The sequence below is a fragment of the Bos grunniens genome, chromosome 16, assembly GCF_055505025.1.
Source record: "Bos grunniens cultivar Pamir isolate PY7600 chromosome 16, Bosgru_T2T1.0, whole genome shotgun sequence".
NCBI classification, from domain to species: Eukaryota; Metazoa; Chordata; class Mammalia; order Artiodactyla; family Bovidae; genus Bos; species Bos grunniens.
The window spans coordinates 43,988,089-44,008,603 of NC_141180.1; the positions used below are offsets into that span (position 1 = coordinate 43,988,089).

The following is a 20,515-nucleotide window of genomic DNA, read 5'->3' on the forward strand; positions in this document are numbered from 1 at the left end:
TGCTCCAACGCCGCTGCCACCGTGGGAGAGGGAGGTAGGGCTTTGGAAAGACCAGGCTGTGTGCCGCACTTGACAGTTTTCTGAAAGTCCTCCTCTGAAAACCACAACCCCAAACCCCCGCGTGAGGGAAACCCAGGTGAAGGACTGCTAAGGGGGTGGGTGGGCTGCCGGACATTTCAAATGTGTTTGGTAATCAGTATGCTGCTTTGCTGTGCTCAGTCCTGCCCAACTAATACTTACTGAAAACCTCTAAACTTATTCATCTGTTTGATACAGTTCATCTTCTGCCCACACCACCACCAACTTCTTACTCTTAACAAATGGCATGACTTGACCATCATTCCTTGCAGGATGCCAAAAATCTTGGGAGGACCTATCTGCCACGTTCTGGGAGTGTTGACGGAAGTAGATCTTGAGCTCAAGAACAGTATTTACAGATTGAGCACTTGGACAGAGTGCTCCCTGGAAATCCCAGTGAATTTCAACTGGAATAATAACAACAGTGAATTACAACTGAAGGATACAGAAGACACAGAGTGCCTTTGAGGAGTTCTTAGCCCAAAAACTAGAGAGAAAAAGGACACTAGAGGAATTTGAATCTCACGGCACCTGTAGCTACCAGAAACACTACACACAGCCCAGTTATATTCTAGTCATATTGACATAAAATCTCACACTAAAAGCCTATTTACCTCAGTCCCTATTAGCTGATATATCATGTCTAGTTTTCAACAAGTCATGATAAAAGGCAAGAAAAAGCACAGTTTGAAAAAACAAAGCAACAGGACTAGGCCCAGCTTGAGAGCGTTAACTGCTAACTGGAGTTAGCAGACTGGGCCTTTAACTATGGTCACTATGTTAAGAACTCTAATGGAAAGTGAAAAATCCAACAGCCATTCATGTTTAAACACAAAACTAAAATAAAAATTTTCAGTAAACTAAGAATAGAGGGGAATTCCCTCAACTTGATAAAGAACATTTATAGAAAAGCTACACTTAACATCATACAAAATGGTGAGAAATTGGGACACTTTTCCCCCTAAAATCAAGAACAAGGCAAGGATGTCCACTCTTACATAAATGATGAAAAGGAGTTAGCAATGCAAATATGCGAGGAAGAGCATTCCAGGCAGAGGAAACAGCAAAAATGGAAAAGAGGTTCCCATGTTTGAGGAACAGAGAGATGAACAGGGAGCTTGGTGTATCATGAATGAGCAGCAAAGTGGTAGGGGATGAGGTTATAGGAGTAAGAAGGGGCCCAATTATTCAGAACCTGGGAAGTAAGGTAAAGAATTTGAATATTATTCTAATAGCACTGGAAAGTCAGAGAGGGGTATGATCTGATTTACATTTGCTTGCTGACATGAACCTCTAGGTGTGGCTATGTATGTTCTTGGGAGTCATTTACTATTTGCATCTATTCAGAAAACAAGATGAGTTCATTCCCAGTTAATGGCAAAGGTACTTTTGCACATCCAAGTTTTATAATGAGCTTTAACAATATTGCCAATCCCAGAGAAGAAATAGAGATAGCCTACATTGCTATTAGGTTGTCACTTTAAAGCAGGAGACATTCACCAGGTATCAGTTCAGTTCAGTTGCTCAGTCGTGTCCGACTTTTTGTGACCCCATGAATCGCAGCATGCCAGGCCTCCCTGTCCATCACCAACTCCCAGAGTTCACTCAACCTCACGTCCTTCGAGTCAGTGATGCCATCCAGCCATCTCATCCTCGGTCGTCCCCTTCTCCTGCCCCCCAATCCCTCCCAGCATCAGGGTCTTTTCCAACAAGTCAACTCTTCGCATGAGGTGGCCAAAGTACTGGAGTTTCAGCTTCAGCATCAGTCCTTCCAATGAACACCCAGGACCGATCTCCTTTAGGATGGACTGGTTGGATCTCTTTGCAGTCCAAGGGTCTCTCAAGAGTCTTCTCCAACACCACAGTTCAAAAGCATCAATTCTTTGGCACTCAGCCTTCTTCACAGTCCAACTCTCACATCCATACGTGACCACTGGAAAAACCATAGCCTTGACTAGACAGACCTTTGTTGGCAAACTAATGTCTCTGCTTTTGAATATGCTATCTAGGTTGGTCATAACTTTCCTTCCAAGGAGTAAGCGTCTTTTAATTTCATGGCTGCAATCACCATCTGCAGTGATTTTGGAGCCCAAAAAAATAAAGTCTGACACTGTTTCCACTGTTTCCCCATCTATTTGCCATGATTTGATGGGACCGGATGCCATGATCTTCGTTTTCTGAATGTTGAGCTTTAAGCCAACTTTTTCACTCTCCTCTTTCACTTTCATCAAGAGGCTTTTTAGTTCCTCTTCACTTTCTGCCGTAAGGGTTATAGCAGGTATAGGTGAAGAGAAACCTACACCAGGTATAGGTGAAGAGAAAAAGCTGGAAGAATTGAGTCATTGTTTTATAGTTTTAAAACATTGTTATTCTCAAGAAAATCTGAACAGCCATAAAGAACCTGTTTATACCTTGACTTGTCCCTTTCCTCACTGACTACTCCTACTAAAAATCCCACCAAAGAAATTATTTTAAAGATAAATGCCAGGACAATAGGTTTTTCTTGAGGAACATATACGATTTCTTTAAAAAAAAAACTTATTGGAATATAGTTTTTTGGGCCTCCTAGGTGGCTTAGTGGTAAAGAATCTGCCTGCCATTGCAGGAGATGTGGGTTTGATCCCTGGCTTAGGAAGATGCCCTGGAGAAGGAAATGGCAACCCACTCCAGTATTCTTGCCTGGAGAATTCCATGACAGAGGAGCCTTGTGGGCTACAGTCCATGGGGTCACAAAAGAATTGGACACCACTGAGCAACTAAAACAACAAAAATAAATCACACACTGAGTAAGCTGGAGCCTCACAGCAGGAGGTTCCTTGAGACTTCTGCCTACTGGGGGCTGCGCATATACTCAGAAGGGGTGAACACGTGAAACAAGTGCCCAACAAATCTGCCGAACAAACAAAAATAATTATAGTGTAAGTAACTTTTGTGTTTAAGGAACGTACTTATTGCTGGCATACAACCTGAAAATGGGATTGTCCTGATGCTAAGAGTCATAAGCAAACTCAGGCCCTCCAGCCTTTAGTTTGACACACCCTAATAGTCCTTTACAGAAATAATGTCTTGATTTATTTTGGCAGTTGCTCTATTTTTATTATAACTATATCAGATATCTGATATGTAACATACATATATAATTCATAGATATTATACATCAAATATGTGTATAATTATATTAAAAGCATCAAATGTCACTTCATTAAGGCTTAACTTGAATACATCTTTTGAAATAGCCAACCTATTACTACAACCTAGCCCCACACTTATAATTCTCTTTTTTGCTTTATGCTTTATATATCATTTTTCACTTTCTAACACAAATATGATTTACTTATTTAGTATATTTGTTATTTATTGTCTTTTCTCCCTATTAGAATGTGAGCTCTATGAAGGCAATGAGTTTTTGAGTTCCTAAAACAAGTATTCCCTATATTATAAAATAGTTTTTAAAATTTACAAAAGACCTAGATGTTAAGGTGTTGATTTTAAATACATGTATGTTAAACATTAGTATTATAAAGCTTCTGTGTTCTATAAATAAATGAGCCTTAAAAATGGAATGCATATGTACAAAACTCAGAAAAATACTCAAATATTTCACCTCTTCTTTTTCCTTTCCTTTCAAATGATAACATTCTAATTTCTGGGCTGGGAACTCAGAGATCTGAACTTATTAGAAGAAAGTAAGGCAAAGGACTCTGAGATGTTTGCACTTTTCTTTTTGGCAACTGGTTTCAAGGATCTGAGGTAGGTGGAACTCTGACTATAACATATAATACATGTATAATTCATTGATATATTCCAAGTATTAGAATAGTGTCTTCCATATAAGTAATGAATAATTATTTGTTGACATGATTTAGAATATTGTGACTCTATGCAGAATCTGAATATTATCTATAAAATATATTTCTTTGATCAGTTTTATAGAACATATGTTAGTCATATCTTCTTAATTCTTGGCACCTATTTAATCTCTTCTTAGTTACTTAAATAAATACTGACTTTTCTAAGTCAAAGCATTCCTTCAAAGTTTTTATTTATTGAAAGAGACTGTTACTCTACTTTTGTCTCTTCTTCATATTGTGTAGTTTTCTCCTATAGCATGTGTAATGAATAAAGACAGAAAACTGGAGTTTTATCTATTTCTTGGATCTTTTTTCAGAACGAGCATTCAAAATTTATAGTTATAATTAGTACTAAATTAACCAGTCAAGAGGAAAAACACATGGCCCTATGCATATATACAGTGATCTCTATTTGTAAAATCCCTTTGTCTTTGATGTGTCACTAATTTCAAACACACATTTCTGCTCCCTATAACTAAAATACATTTATTGACATTTAACATTTTCAGACTTTGAATAGCATTAGAGTCCATCTAAATGAAAGGCCCTGGATAGCAGAAAATGTCTTTTTTTTTGTACCAGGCTTTACCTAAACTACTCTGTTCTTATATTTCCTAAATTCTCCTTCCTTGTACAGTCATTGATAGTGCAAGGGGGCTCACATCCAAGAGAAGAGAAAAGAGGACTTTATTTTTTCAGCTTCATTATATATAGTTTAGTTATACAATTTTAATGTATCTAATGTGAGTATATATAATTTATAAATATAAATGATTACAATAGTCAACTTAATTAAATACCTATTACTTCCCATAGTTACTTTTATTTTTTTGGTGCTAGCACTGATGATCTACTCTCTCAGCACGGGTACGAATGACCAATTCGGTAACATTTTCAAGGTGCATTATGTTGTAGTGTTTATCAGTACTTCATTCCTTTTTATTGCTGAAATATTCCATGGTATAGATATACTACACTCAATTTGTCCACTCATCATTTGTTGGCTATTTGGGTTGTTTCTGCTTTTTGTCTATTATGAACAATGGTACTAATACTTGCAAAAAGATTTAAAATATTTAGGAGGGTCAGTGGGAAAAACATTTGACTAGGAATTCAGAAACCTAAAAGGTCCACTTTAGCTTAGGAAGTAATTCCATGTTCACTAAAGATCTGACTAAAATTCCTTTGATTTTCAACAGTTGATTATTTTATATATTTTTTTTGTCTTTTTCAAGTGTTTGGCTTAAGACCAAAGTCCTGCAGCAGAAGAAACATTAGGTTATTACAACCATACATTCTACACTGTAGCTAGGAGGTGCACTTACTATTGCAATTCATCTTAATTTTTTTTTAACTTAGTCTACTGTACAGTTTGGAGAATACTTAAAAGTTCAATTTTATATTGCTCCTCTTTGGAGAAAAGATGCTGTCCGTTATACCAAATGACAGAAATCCTAATAATAAAAAACAATAATCTGAATGTATTGTACTGAGGAAATATTTTCACTTTTCTCTGTGTTACTTCTGGCAGGGAATGGACAAATCCTTAAATCTTGCCATTTGTCACCTCAATCTAAAAATCATCTTGCTCCTTTCTTATACATAAAGATGACCTTTAAGGAGGACGTTTAAGGATCTGGAAAATTCTAGATGACCATTTTAACCTGCTTGAAAGTGGAAACAAACATCCTATTTCCTCTGACCATTCTCTTGGACAATGGAGATTTTAATTTTTCATTGAAATATAATTGATTTACAGTGTTGTGCCAATCTCTTGTGTACAGCAAAGTAATACACATATGGATGTACTCGTTTTGAATATTGTTTTTCACTTATGGTTTATCACAGGAAATTGAATATAGTTTCCTGCGCTATACATTAGGATCTTATTATCCATCCTCTATGTAATAGTTTACATCTGCTAATCCTAAACTCCCAATCCTTTCCTCCCCGACTCCACTCCCCCTTACCAACCAGGGGCCTGTTCTCTAATTCTGTGGGTCTGTTTCTGTTTTATAGGTATGTCCATTTGCGCCATATTTTAGATCCCACATATATGTGATATCGTGGTATTTGCCTTTCTCTTTCTGACTTATTTCACTTAGTATGATAATCTGTAGTTGTAAATGTTTGGTTTTGAATGGATGGGGAATCTTAGGGTCAAAAAACTGGTAACTAATTAACGTGCTTATCAACAAGTGAAACCACTTCTGGACATTAACAGTGAAGAAAATAACATACAGCAGTATACTTCTAGCGGAGGAGTCACTGGCGACCCACTCCAGTACTCTTGCCTGGAAAATCCCATGGACGGAGGAGCCTGGTAGGGTGCAGTCCATGGGGTCGCTAAGAGTCGGACACGACTGAGCGACTTCACTTTCACTTTTCACTTTCATGCATTGGAGAAGGAAATGGCAACCCACTCCAGTGTTCTTGCCTGGAGAATCCCAGGGACGGGGAAGCCTGGTGGGCTGCCGTCTGTGGGGTCGCACAGAGTCGGACACGACTGACGCGACTTAGCAGCAGCAGCAGTATACTTCTAGAACTTAATAGAATACATACCCCTCAAGAGACAGCTAAAACCTAGGAAAATTCATAACCAAGAATAACCTTCCCCCAATTCTTACTAACAGCTGTGAAAGTTGCGGATGAGGCGTGAATTTCTTGGTCGTTTCCCCGGAAACCGCAGCCACACACGACGTTTGCCCGCACCTTGAGGAGCGCCTGTAGAGACAGGTGTTCTTCGGCTATGTTTTGCGCCTGCGCAGGCCCACTGCGCCCACATACTGAGAGGCCCGGATGAAGGACAGGGAGACGCGCCGTTGCCATGGCAGCCGGGTCCTGGCCGCTGCGGCTCAGGTGCTGGGGTTTCCCCTGCCTCATTGTCAGAGCTTAAAACGAGGAGAGGCGCACGCCCCCGGCCATCTTTGTGACTCCAGCCGCTGCGTCTTACACAGGCAAGAGGGGATATAGAGGGAGCTAAGGGAAGGATGATGCAGAGATATCTACGGAGGGAGGGAGGGTAAAGGGGTAATATTCTGGGACAGCTGGGAGGAAAGGTGGGTAGAGAAGCGAGTGAGACTTTGTGTTGGCGCCTCATCCTCTGAGTCTGGGGTCCACAGAGCTTGGCTCTGGCCCGGAAGCCTGGCAGTTTCGCCTTGTTTAGCTTTGTTTGAGGGAAGCCCCTTGGAGGGTAGCTTCATTTCTAATTTTTGTCATATTCTTTCGCCTCATCCCTGGGAGAGAAAAAAGTCACTCTTGAAATGTTAGTTTCCATGAAGAGGCTAAGACATTGAGTTAGTTGGTGGTACCTTGGGACCCTGTATACAAATGAAAATTACCACAGATGTTTGTAAAGTATTACTTATCATCATACTATGTGACAGATTATTATGACTTAAAAAGTATACTCATGGGATCACAGTCCTGGCAGGATGTAGAAGTAAGAATGGGCCATATGGCCTCAAGATGTTATTATGGGTTCGGTTTTGCTTAACTACTTATTTTATATGATAAAGAAGTTCTATTTGACGTTCCTCCCATTTTCTTAGATTTTGAGCTTAAAATAGTGTAAGACAGGAGTCAATAAATTAAAGTATGATTTAGTTTTTGAATCCTGAAAGAAAGTATCAAAATTGTGTGTATTTGTGGACCTAGTTGGGCTTCCCTGGTGGCTCAGACGGTGAAGAATCCGCCTGCAGTTAACGAGACCCCAGTTTCATCCCTGGGTTGGGAAGATCCCCAGGAGAGGGAGTGGCTACTCATTGCTTTATTCTTGGTTGGAGAATTCTACCAGACAGAGGAGCGTGGAGGGCTACAGTCCATGGGGTGGCCAAGAGTTGGACACCACTGAGCGACTAACACAGGGACTTAGACTCACAGTAAAAGATCTGCAGTCACATACCCACATGGGATTTAGCAGACACACAGGAGGAGGGAATTAATTTCTGTCTCTTGCTTAATAGTTAATAGTTCCCTATTAAGAGGGTTGTTCTGGCCTAAAACAGGTATATAGAATTTTGCTGATGATACACATTGAATGCGTGGAACTCATAAGGAATATGTGTTAGTTTGTGTATGAAACTGAATATGATTCAGTTTGTGTGAGATGTATTTTTGTTCCAGAATGTTTACTGTGTACCATATGGCCAGTACCGTGGGGATGAAGATTAAAAGAAGTGAAGGGTACTGATTATCCTGTGACGCATTTGAAAAAGGCTTAAGGGACTTGGTAACGCGAGTTTATGATATATGTTCTTTGTTTACTTGGGAACCAGCCATGGCTTTTTTGAAGTTATAGGGAAGGAATGGCACTTCTTGTTTGATGAACTTCATTTACTTCCCTGAGTCACTTCAACTATGGTTTTTTTCTTTTGAATTACGGCATAATAGTTTAATTTCATAATAACCTAAAAGTTTAATTTATAATTATTTGATTTTTATTTATTTTGATGATTCTGTGTTTTAGTTTTGAATTTGAGTTTTCACATGGTTGTGAGATACTTTGTAAATAATATGTATTTACTAAAGTTTTCAGGCAACCATTTATTTACAGTTGAGACAATGTTTTAATAAAACTAAGGGAAAGCACTGTTGAGTTCGGTAGAATTCTTATTCTAACAGTTATGTAACGTAAACATCTTGAAATAATAAATTTCCAGATTTCTGATCAGAAAATGAAGCATATTATCCTAAGGCATTTGTGACTGTGAAAAAGTTTTATTTATGTGTTTTGGGTTACAGTGAGTTTTAGTCTATTCTATCTACATCATTCATGACACCCTTACTTTGAATGGTTAGGTACATAAACACAACAGCTTGCGTGATTTAGCCTGTCTTGTGGCTTGTTGTTTAGTCTCTAAGTTGTGTTTGCAACCCAGTGGACTACAGCCTTCATGCCTCCTCTGTCCATAAGGATTTCCCAGGTGAGAAAACTGAAATGAATTGTCATTTCCTCCTCCAGCAGATCTTCCTAGTCCAAGGATCAAACCCGAGTCTCCTGCATTGGCAGGTGGATTCTTTTATCACTGAGCGACCAGGGAAGCTCACGCAGTGATAAACTCATTCTGGAATACTGATTTGTTTTCTTCAGATCACTTCAAAATATTACTGCTCTCAACCTCTGATTTATGAATTATTGAAGCATTACTTTGACTCTTTTAAGAAGTCTATTTCCTATTTTTTAGCTGAAAATAAATAAATAGAAGGAATTACAGTCCAACTAATACAGTAGAAATAAATTATAATTATGTGGTTGAATAATTAATATTTAGTGTACCTAAAACTAACTTTGTCTTGAGCGTTAAGGGGAAGTAATATTAAGAACTCTGCAGGGTAAAGGTGACATTTAAGTGAAATAGAATTTTAAGTCTTGAATTTAGTTATTCAGACAATGATCATTTATTTTATTTTTGACTTTTAAAAATATTTGTTTTTCATTGATGATTGGTTTACAATATTGGTTTGATTTCTGTCATACATCAGTATGAATTAACTATAGGTGTACATATATCCCCTCCCTCTCAAATCTCCCTCCCACCTCCTGCCCATTCCTACCCCTCTAGGTTATTACAGAGCCCCAGTTTGAGATCATTTATTTTAGACTAAGCATTACCATGGTACTCTACATTTGTTTGAACATTCTCTTGAATTTCATAAGTTGGCAGTTTTTTGCTAATTTGCATGTTATAATAAAGGTTAAAATAAACCTTAAGGGTCATCTAGCTCACCTCTTTTTGTAAAGCTTCAGTCTCCCTTTAAAACATGCTATGATCAGCTTCAGAGCTATGTATAAACATTTGATCAACAGAGAATGCAGCTCACTTCAGGACAAGTTTGAAACTGTAAATTATGCCAAAATTTGCTCCTGAGTTTCTAGTCCTTGGTACTGGTCTTAATGTTTGAAATTATGCAAGTCCAACCCTTCTTCACAGAATGACTATTTAAATATTGTAAAGCAGTTGTCATGACTCTTCTTTAGGGGATTTCTCTTCTTTAGGCTGACATTCCTAGGGTTTTCAAGTAGTCCTCAGAATCTGACTTTAAGGCATTTTATTCTCATAACCTGCCTTTGTCCCTTCTCCTTGTCCTTTATCCCCTTTTCCCCTGGTTTACCAACCTCTGAATGTGTTCCAGTTTCTTTTGTTCTCTAAACTGTAGAAAACTGGATACAGAGCTTTATGTTATCTGTTCTTTAGCCAAGTCTCAGTCTTGGAGCCCATTTATGTTTTTGTTCTCATAATTTTTTAAATTGAAGTACATTTTATTGAAGTATTCTTGATTTACAGTGTTGTATTAGTTTCTGGTTACAGCAAGCTGATACACACACACACACACACACACACACACACACAAACACATAAATACACACACACTTATTTATATTCTTTTTCATTCTAGTTTGTCACAGGATATTGAATATAGTTCTTTGTGCTATGCAGTAGGGCCTTCTTGTTTGTCTGTTTTATATATAGCAGTATGTATCTGCTAATCCAAGACTCTTCGTTAATTATCTCCCACCCCCTTTCCCTTTTAGAAACCATATGTTTGTTTTCTGCATCTATGAGTATGTTTCTGTTTTGTAAATAAGTTCATTTGTGTCATACTTTAGATTACACATATAGGTGATATCATATGGTGTTTCTTTCTCTTTCTGCTTTACTTCACTTAGTAAGATAATCTGTAGATCCATCCATGTTGCTGCAAATGGCTTTACTTCATTCTTAGTTTTTGTGGCTGAGTAGTATTCCACTGTATATATGTACCACATCTTCTTTATCCATTCATCTCTTGATGGATACTGAGGTTACTTCCATGTCTTGGCTATTGTAAAGAGTGCTGCTGTGAACATTGGGGTGCCTGTGTCTTTTTGAATTGTCTCATTCTTTTAACTTATATCGCACATAGTACTGAAAACCCTTATCTCTTCTTTTAGCTAGTGCTGGTACAGCTAGTGGAAAGATGGCCTCCCACATGCTTTCATTATCATTTGATGGAAAAAATAGAAATCTTGCTTTAGTAAAATTGGTACCTGGTTAGGTGGTCTGGTCAAACTTTTTGGAAGAAATGAAGCTAATGGCCACAAAAAGCTTGTAGATATTTATCAAATCAAACATAATACCTCTCATTTTATATCTTTAAAAATATGCCTAGATTTCACATGTTCTTGACATCTGTACTTTCTACTTCCAGACAAGTTTTTAGGTAACTTAATCTTGGTGTTAGAGCAAGAAAAGGCAGGTATAGAAACAGGGTCCCAGGTGTTTGGGGTCCTGCGAATTATATTTCTACAGTTCTTTGAAATTGGACCTAAAATTCTAAGTGTATTTAGAGAGCATTGCTATTTTTGTTTTTGTTTTAAGTCAGTAGCAGAAAGTATGCAGATTATTGCTGTATATTTCTACCTCTGGCTATTTCATGACAATTAGATATACATAAACAATTTTCCCTCAAGCTTTTTCTTTTTGAAAAGATAATATGACATCAAACTGACCCCTTCTGTCTCCTTTTAGAACCTTTTCCAGGGGCACATTTATGTTCAGGTCATATTGGGAAATTCCATGTACTTTTATGTTCTTTTTCAGACTGTTCTCTTGTCTGGAGTAGATGATGAACTCTCATATCAATATTCAAAACACATCTCAACTTTCCTTGATATTTCCAATTTTAAACTTAGTTGCTTTTTAATTCTTCCTTCCGCAGTCCTTTATACCTTTGTTCCACTTACCTGCATTTTCAATTTATGTTTTGTCTACATTTGGAATGTATGTATTTGACTTACATTTGTCTTCTGTATCAGGGCTCAAGAGCATATTTTATAATTTTTAGAGACATGTTGTAGGTGTTCAACAAATAGGTTTGTTAACATTGTAATGTATATTCACATACATATATAGTATGCTCACACACACAAAGACATGTTATAGGTAAAGATTGACATGCATCTTTCATTTGAAAAATTATGGGCCAATAATTAGGGCTTGGAACTGACCTCAATTTTCAGATAACTGTATGGTTTGTTTTCTTAAAAATGACTAAAATTTATACACCATTTTCACAAACATTTATTAACTTTCACCTGACATTCTTATTTATTGTCACTGCCTTCCAGATAGTAGTAGGCATTACAGTTTGTTTTTTATATAAAAAAATATTTTATTTAGAATTTGACAGCAGTTTGACTTCTGTGGAAATTAGCTTTTACCATAACTAAGAGTCAATTGTTACATAGTTAAAAAAAAACCTCTCAGATCAGAAATTATAATTACACTGAATAAATTACCAGAAGGATTGAGAAACTGAGGATCACAATTAGTATAATCATTTTAATTTGAATATAAGAAAATGTGTGTGAGTAAGACTAAAAAGCTGATTCATCGGCTCAGACCTGGACAAGGAGTTTTAATGATTGGCAGGGGATGTGGAAAATCCTTCTCTGATACTCAGATAGTCTTCTTATATCTGCCTTATTAAATCTCCTTGTATATTAGGCTGTCAGGAATTGGGGGGAGATGCAATGGTTATTAGGAGTGGTATACCTAGAAAACGAAGATCATGGCATCTGGACCCATCACTTCATGGGAAATAGATGGGAAAACAGTGGAAACAGTGTCAGACTTTATTTTTTGGGGCTCCAAAATCACTGCAGATGGTGACTGCAGCCATGAAATTAAAAGACGCTTACTCCTTGGAAGAAAAGTTATGACCAACCTAGACAGCATATTGAAAAGCAGAGACATTACTTTGCCAACAAAGGTCCGTCTAGTCAAGGCTATGGTTTTTCCTGTGGTCATGTATGGATGTGAGAGTTGGACTGTGAAGAAAGCTGAGTGCTGAAGAATTGATGCTTTTAAACTGTGGTGTTGGAGAAGACTCTTGAGAGTCCCTTGGACTGCAAGGAGATCCAGCCAGTCCATTCTGAAGGAGACAGCCCTGGGATTTCTTTGGAAGGAATGATGCTAAAGCTGAAACTCCAGTACTTTGGCCACCTCACGCGAAGAGTTGACTCATTGGAAAAGACTCTGATGCTGGGAGGGATTGGGGGCAGGAGGAGAAGGGGACGACAGAGAATGAGATGGCTGGATGGCATCACTGACTCAATGGACGTGAGTCTGAGTGAACTCCGGGAGTTGGTGATGGACAGGGAGGCCTGGCGTGCTGCGATTCATGGGGTCGCAAAGAGTCGGACAGGACTGAGCGACTGAACTGAACTGAACAAATACCTAGAAAATGTCTGGCCTTTGTAAGTCTCTATTTTAGGATATACTGATATGTTTATTCTGAACATCCCATAATTTGTGTTTCTATGTGTTAATTAGCTTACCTTTAGCATTAATCTTGGAGAAGGAAATGGCAACCCACTGCAGTGTTCTTGCCTGGAGAATCCCAGGGACGGCAGAGCCTGGTGGGCTGCCATCTATGGGGTTGCACAGAGTCAGATACGACTGAAGTGACTTAGAAGAAGAAGCATTAATCTTCATACTCCATACTGCCCCTAAAGTGAACATGACGTAACACCTTATCTCTTTTAATCTTACAGCATTATTCTTTAACAAACAGAAAATGAATGAAAATAAAGATACTGATTCAAAAGACAGTGGAGAATATGAAGATGACTTTGAAAAGGACCTGGAGTGGTTGATTAATGAAAAAGAAAAAAGCGGTGCCAGCATAATGGAGGTACATATAAATTGCCAGCAGCATTCGTAGTAATCATATTAACAAGTGTTTTGTAGTTCTTGAGTTGTTTTCACATGTATTATCTCATTTAAACCTCACAAAATTTCTTTGATATACATAGAACGAGTAGCATTATTCCTATTTTAGACATGAAAAAATTGAAGCATATAGAGTTTAAATGTTGTGTCATAAAGCATAGGGTTAATTAGAGAACAGTGATTAAATTAGCACTTAAAGCTAAAATTATAATTAAAAATAAAATTATAATTTATATAATTCAGTAACACAATTTATTGCATCAGAAGTAAAAAGCAAATACAACTAATGTCTACTTTATGTGAACTTAGGTAAAATCAGGGGATTTACTTTCAATATACATAAAAAATAAAGCAAATCCTCAAAAACATGGTCTTTCAGCTAATATTTGAAACGTTAAGAGTGAATTTTAGGGGAATGACTATGCAGAAAAAAATAAAGGGTCAAAGACTGAGACACAGGAATATATGTAGAAAAAAGTGGATCCATTAATCATGATTCTATACTATTTATCAGACATGCAGTAGGGCTATCTAGGAAAATGAATCAGTTTCTGAATTATAGAAGGTTCTGTCTCTTTTTACTTATATACAGTGTGTATGTATATCTATACTATATGAGTATATATATATATATGCATACGTATTGACACTGAAAAATGAAAGAAAGTAAAAGTGTTATTCGCCCAGTTGTGTCTGCAGCCCGCCAGACTCCTCTGTTCATGGAATTCTCCAGGCAAGGATACTGGAGTGGGTAGCCATTCCCTTCTCCAGGGGATTGTCTTTACCATCTGAGCCACCAGAGAAGCTCCTACTAACACTAATTATATATAATTTTATTAAAATATATAACTATTATACATAATATAATTAGTGTCACTAAATAGGGAAGTAATGAAGAAAAGGACCAAGACTGGGATAAGACAGGTGACTTGAGAGGGATGTTGATCAAAGTATTTACAGCAGGAGCCAGTTTGAAGAGGGTTAAGGAAAAGACTACAAGGAGATGAAGGCTGAAGGTTTTGTTATCACAACTCTCTCTTGGTTCTATCTTGCTTTCTTATGCAGTGGAGAAGACAGATGAGATAGATAACATTTGGAAAAGGCAACAGAGTAAGAAGTGAAGACTTTTCTAAGATGGCTTTTACATGCTGGTTTTATGCATCTTTAACAGAAAAATAATCAGAATGAGTAGAGGAAGAGATGAAAGAAAAGTGAAAGTCGCTCAGTCGTATCCTCTTCTTTGCGACTCCATGAATTGTAGCCCGCCAGGCTCCTCTGACCATGGAATTCTCCAGGCCAGAATACTGGAGTGGGTAGCCATTCCCTTCTCCAAGGGATCTTCCCAACCCGGGATCAAACCCAGGTCTGTCACACTGCAGGCGATTCTTTACCGTCTGAGCCACCAGGGAAGCCCAGAGGAAGAGATACCAGAGCAATAATGCTGAACCAAGGTCTCATGACTAGCAGGGTATGAGATCCACAGCACAGGGTTAAAGAATTAGAGAAATTATAATGATAATTCATTGCCTTATTGCTTATTCATTCATTGAAAAGTAATGATCACTTGGCCATGGTGTCAGAGGTGGTTCTAGGTGCTGTGGATACAGCAGTGGTTAAAACATAGTGCTCTAATGAATCTTGGTCATTTCAGTGGATTATTAAAATCACTTTTTCCTTTGAGGCTGATAGGAAAAAATGGATGACAGAGAAACAGGGGTGAGGGTTAGGGGAAGATTTTATTGTAGTGGATTTTAAAAAGAAGTAAAAGCTAAAGGAGAATTTGAAAACAGATACTGTAGAAATGAACCAGAGAATAAAATAAGGCTAAAAAGAACAATTACACTGCAGAGATCTTAGTTTAATTTTAGTTACTTGGTAGTCATTTTAGGAGGCCACGTTGATTTGCTTATTGGACTTACAGCAGTGTTGTCCAGGTTAGGAAGAAGAGGCTCTTAGAATTGGTGACTAAGTTAGTAAAAGAGGAAGGGAATTTTAAAGGGCTTGACGACAGCAGGACATAGTAGCCATTACTTAATAGATGTGGAATAGGGTTTTGTGAAAATACTGGTTCATGGTTCATGTGGGATTAAGTTTTTTAAAAAAAGTAAGACCAAGTTATATAATGGTGTTTAACATAGATTACTGGAGCCTCTGAAGATAATTGAGGAAGGAAAATCTGATCCAGAGGTAAAAAGTGACTTGGAATTTGGGTATAGATCATGCAGAAAATAGCAGCAGTAATAATTTGAAAAGATCATAGGAAACTCCGAATGATGACTTGACCAAAGGCTGTGACCTTGTAACGGTCCTGGGGAGAAAGATATCTTTTTGAAAAAGTACAAATATTACAAGGAGAAAACATTTAAAAGTATATTCTTCTGAAAATGTAAAAGGAGGAACATTTTATAGAGGGAGGGATAATAATATTGTACTGTTTGTAGTTACAGTTTTATACATTGGCATGGAATCTGTAAAAAAAGTAATCACTCTAGTACTTAGCAACATCAAATTCAGATTTAAATTTTTCCCCAATTTTTTTGCTTTTTTCCTTGGGGAAGTAAAATATAAATTAGAAAACTATGAGTGATAATATGAGCAGGAAGCATGTAACTTTTCCCATTCATAAAATAAATTATGAGTATGAACATCCATTTTGGATTGTCTACATATGAATGGACAAAGAGTCTCAATTTTTACTGAAAATGAATCTCATCTCTCTTTTTCTAGATGGCTTGTGGGAATGAAGAGAATATTAACCAAGACTTAAAAGAGAATGAAACAGAAATAGAACACACCAAGCACCTTTCTGATCCTGATAAATCTTTGAAGGATGAGGTTTCACTGAGAAGAAATGACTTTATTTCTGTACCAAGTATTCAACCTTTGGACCCCATATCAGATTCAGATAGTGAAAACTCTTTGCAAGAATCCAAACTAGAAAGCCATCAAGACCTGGAGGAGGAAGAGGATGAGGAATTAAGGAGATATATTATGGAGAAAATTATACAAGCCAACAGACTTCTACAAAATCAAGAACCAGTGAATGATAAAAGGGAACGCAAACTTAAATTCAAGGACAAATTAGTTGATTTAGAAGTTCCTCCTCTGGAAGACAGTGATACTTACAAAAATTATTTTGAAAATGAAAGTAATGTGTCTGGAAAACTGTCACAGTTATGTATTTCCAATGAATTTAGACAAGAAAATGTGATCCTGTCACTTACTGATGGAAATTGTGAAGAAAACAAGGATAGGAAAATCCTAATGGAGAGAGATGGAAAGTTTGAACTTGTGAATTTACAAGACATTAAGAGTCAGGGGGTTTTGCCTCCCATTAATAATGCTAATAGTACAGAAGGTGAACCTCAGCAGTTGTCACCCAGATCTCCCAATTCGTCTGTCAGTGGAGTCAAGAAAGAAGAGCCAGTAGCCAAAGTACATGCTCTTGCTCCCTCATCAACAGAAGAGCCACTGACTTACATCCCTCAGCCACCACCCAACCCCAAGACTTACCCAAGCTCTGCTGTCAACTCAGATCGAAGTAAGGGGAACGGAAAATCTAACCAGAGGACCCAGTCTGCAGATGTGTCTCCAGCGACCTCAACATTCTGTCTCTCTCCTCGACAGAAAGAACTGAAAAAACGACAAGAACAAAAGAGAGAAAAGCTGAAGAAAGAGGTGAGAGCACAAGTGGGCCTTATATTGAAAGTAGAATATGTTTCTATGTTTTATAAATTCAGTAAGAATTGACATGGTTCTTCAAATGTTTGGATACATGCACTTGCTTGTTTTTTCCTGTTGTTAAATTAAATGGTTAAGTGTTAACAATCTGTATTTACGGAACAAGCACCCTGATTACCCTGGTCCTTTCTTGTGAAGATCACAAAAGCATAGTAATAAATGACTTGTGTTAGAGCTAGAGGAGATCTCAACGATGGTTTCATCTGATCCTTTCCTTTTAAAGGTGAGGCTCAGAGAAGTTAAGTGACTCCTGAAAATAATCTCGATATGCTGTGCTGTGCTTCATTGCTCAGTTGTGTTTGACTCTTTGTGACCCCCTGGGCTGTAGGCTGCCAGGCTCCTCTGTCCATGGGGATTCTCCAGGCAAGAATACTGGTGTGGGTTGCCATGCCCTCCTCCAGGGCATCTTCCCAACCCAGGAATCAAACCCAGGTCTCACACATTGCAGGTGGATTCTTTACCATCGGAGCCACCAGGGAAGCCTATGAATACTGGAGTGGGTAGCCTGTCCCTTCTCTAGGGGATTTTCCCAACCCCCAAACTAGGGTTTCCTGCATTGCAGGTGGATTCTTTACCAGCTGAGCTATCAGGAAAGCCCAATTTTGACATGAGATAGGAGAAAATCAGATGTCAGATGGACAAAATGAAGGCACAAATTTGTTGGGGTTTAGAAGGCAACAAAGGAATTAGATTATAATTCTCTGGTGTGTGTGTATGTGTGTGTGTATATTTCATGCATCTTCCAGGACTACTGGATGGAAGAAATTTTCACATATTGAGGTATGGGGAATCCTGGCTTATACATGATTTGTCTTGAACGTTGTGCACTGCCTGGGAAGCCTCTTATGCTGACTAGGACAGCCTGCTATTTGAACAGCCCCTCTGCTTTCACCATTGGGGAAAAAAAAAACCCCAGTACTTACCAGATTGTTTAGAATGCCTCCTTGAAGATAGGATAAATGCTCCCCACCTTCCCATGACACTCATGCTGGTTCTCCTTTGAAGAGAGGGCCCCTTCCCAGACACCAAGGCCGTACTGAATTACTGTGTACATGTTAATCTGTCTCTTTTGAAACCTTGAAGGAATGTACCCCTGTCATATTTGATATTTCATGTTCTTTGTTCTGACAAGATAAAAGACTGTGGTTCAGGCATCCAGAATGGAGCTGGGTGGCCATTGTGGATATGGTTTCAGATGTGTTCCTGTATCACCGAGAACCTGAATTTTCTGAACTGCGTCAAACTCAAGTATATCACCAGACCTCTTCAAAATACCATCTGCCAGCTTCAACCTGATGGTCTCAAGGTCTCCCCTTGTAGTTATTTAACCATTTCAGATACCAGCCAATCCTTGCTTAAGAAGCACCATTATTTTTTGCTAGCTTCAATCCTAATCCTGACAAACAACTCTGTGATTTGCATTTTTTGCCTATATATATGCCTTCCCTATTTTGTAATGCCGTGGAACACAATCCAGATGCTTCTTGAATTTGTGTCTCCTGGGCAATAGTCCTCAGTGTGGCTGGAATAAAACTCTTTTCTGTTCCTCTTATAGATTGTTATCAACACTACATTTTCTTGATTTCAGGGATTTTCGTTTTAATTTAAGAATAGAGCCTAATAACCTAACTGAAATGTCTCCAAGATGCCCTACAGAATCCAAAATTATTATTTTGAGGGGGGGTTGCTCCTAAAGAGAATAAAAGTGTTTTATAATTGAAACTTCTAAGTACTAAAATGGGAATTTTCTCTGAACTACATAAATCAGTGCCCTGATTCTCTGTTTTACTGAATACCAGATAGCATTAAGCTGAACCACATAAAATGTCTACCTGAAAATACCTAACGGCAAAAGAATCACAGTTAATAGAACATAAGAAGAAACCTTAAAGATTATTTCATAGGTGAAAAACTAGTCCAGAAAATTTAAATAACTTTACCAAAGTCCCATGACGTGTTTGTAGCAAAGTAGAAATCCCAGTTTTCCTGTCATGTTGAGAAGTTGCTGCTGCTGCTAAGTCTCTTCAGTCGTGTCCGACTCTGTGCGACCCCATAGACGGCAGCCCACCAGGATACCCCGTCCCTGGGATTCTCCAGGCAAGAACACTGGAGTGGGTTGCCATTTCCTTCTCCAATGCATGAAAGTGAAAAGTGAAAGTGAAGTCGCTCAGTCGTGTCCGACTCTCAGTGACCCCCATGGACTGCAGCCCACCAGGCTCCTCCATCCATGGGATTTTCCAGGCAAGAGTACTGGAGTGGGGTGCCATTGCCTTCTCCATTGAGAAGTTGAGAAGTGGTATATTTTCCACTTATGTAGGAAATGATCAATGGAAATTTCTGGCATTTAAATCAGGAACTCAAATTAGCAGAAAAAGATTAAGAAATGAAGTTACTAAGAACATGTTGTAACCTATAGCACACTTTTAGGCAGGAAATCTGAAAGGGTGCATACTAAGTAAAATTTAGCTTAGTTGGCTACTGAAATCTGAACTCTTATTAGACTCAGCTTCCTTGGTTCAGGTATATAATAGGTACATAAAAGGATCTGTTAACTCAGAACTGCATGGTAATATAAAAGAATTTGTTGAGAATAACTGAACTACTTGTTTGCTGCATACACACATACATGTTTACATGTGTGCTTCTGTATATATTTCTGTAGAAGTTATATATGAGGTTTTATATAATGTCAGTGTCTTTTTCACTAATGAACTAATGGTAATCTTTAATGGGTATGACTAATGGATAGTTCGTTTTTCTTTTGATCCTCTTTTTTTGGGTGTCACACACTTTTTTGGGATATACTTTCTCATGTCAGGATCCTCATAACTAAATTTCACTTTGGTTATGTACTAGCTCAATTAAGTGCTAAGACTTTAAAATATTTTCAGCTGGTTTCAGGAGAAGGCTTTCCTTTTTGATGCCCTGCAAAATATTTCCTAGGGGCAAATAGGGCTGCTCTACTCCGTCTCTCTACACTAAGTGCATCATCTCACTGTTCTCTTTGGCAGCTGCAGTGTCTGTGCTTTGGCTAATATCATCTGTTTAATCCAGATGTCCTGTCTGGAAAAATAATTGTCCTACAATTATTCATGCAAGGCATCCCAAATCCTTTGGTAAAAGGGAGCT

The 20,515-nt window shown here is 38.0% G+C and overlaps 1 protein-coding gene and 1 long non-coding RNA gene across 39 annotated transcripts in view; both read left to right on the forward strand.

Moving 5' to 3' along the window:
• The first annotated feature begins 6,161 nt into the window (after positions 1-6,161).
• Positions 6,162-6,711, forward strand: LOC147356726 (uncharacterized). The gene is made up of 2 exons (XR_015143508.1): positions 6,162-6,252; positions 6,563-6,711. It is a non-coding gene; the product is annotated as an uncharacterized LOC147356726 (long non-coding RNA).
• A 36-nt stretch (positions 6,712-6,747) lies between these two features.
• CCDC181 (coiled-coil domain containing 181) overlaps positions 6,748-20,515 on the forward strand; it is a 39,268-nt gene continuing 25,500 nt past the window's right edge. For 8 of the 38 annotated variants that reach the window (XR_015143505.1, XR_015143504.1, XM_086344785.1 and 5 more), the window contains exons 1-3: positions 6,748-6,886; positions 13,468-13,607; positions 16,373-17,323. Coding sequence is in view for 36 of the 38 variants with exons in the window: in XM_086344785.1 (XP_086200911.1) it covers positions 13,491-13,607; positions 16,373-17,323 (1,068 nt within the window). In the remaining 2 variants the exon portion in view is untranslated. Of the gene's footprint in view, positions 6,989-8,054; positions 8,161-8,729; positions 8,855-13,467; positions 13,608-16,372; positions 17,324-18,132; positions 18,276-18,518; positions 18,939-20,515 lie in introns of those variants that run through there. The other 30 variants (XM_086344816.1, XM_086344815.1, XM_086344817.1 and 27 more) reach the window with 20 other exon arrangements.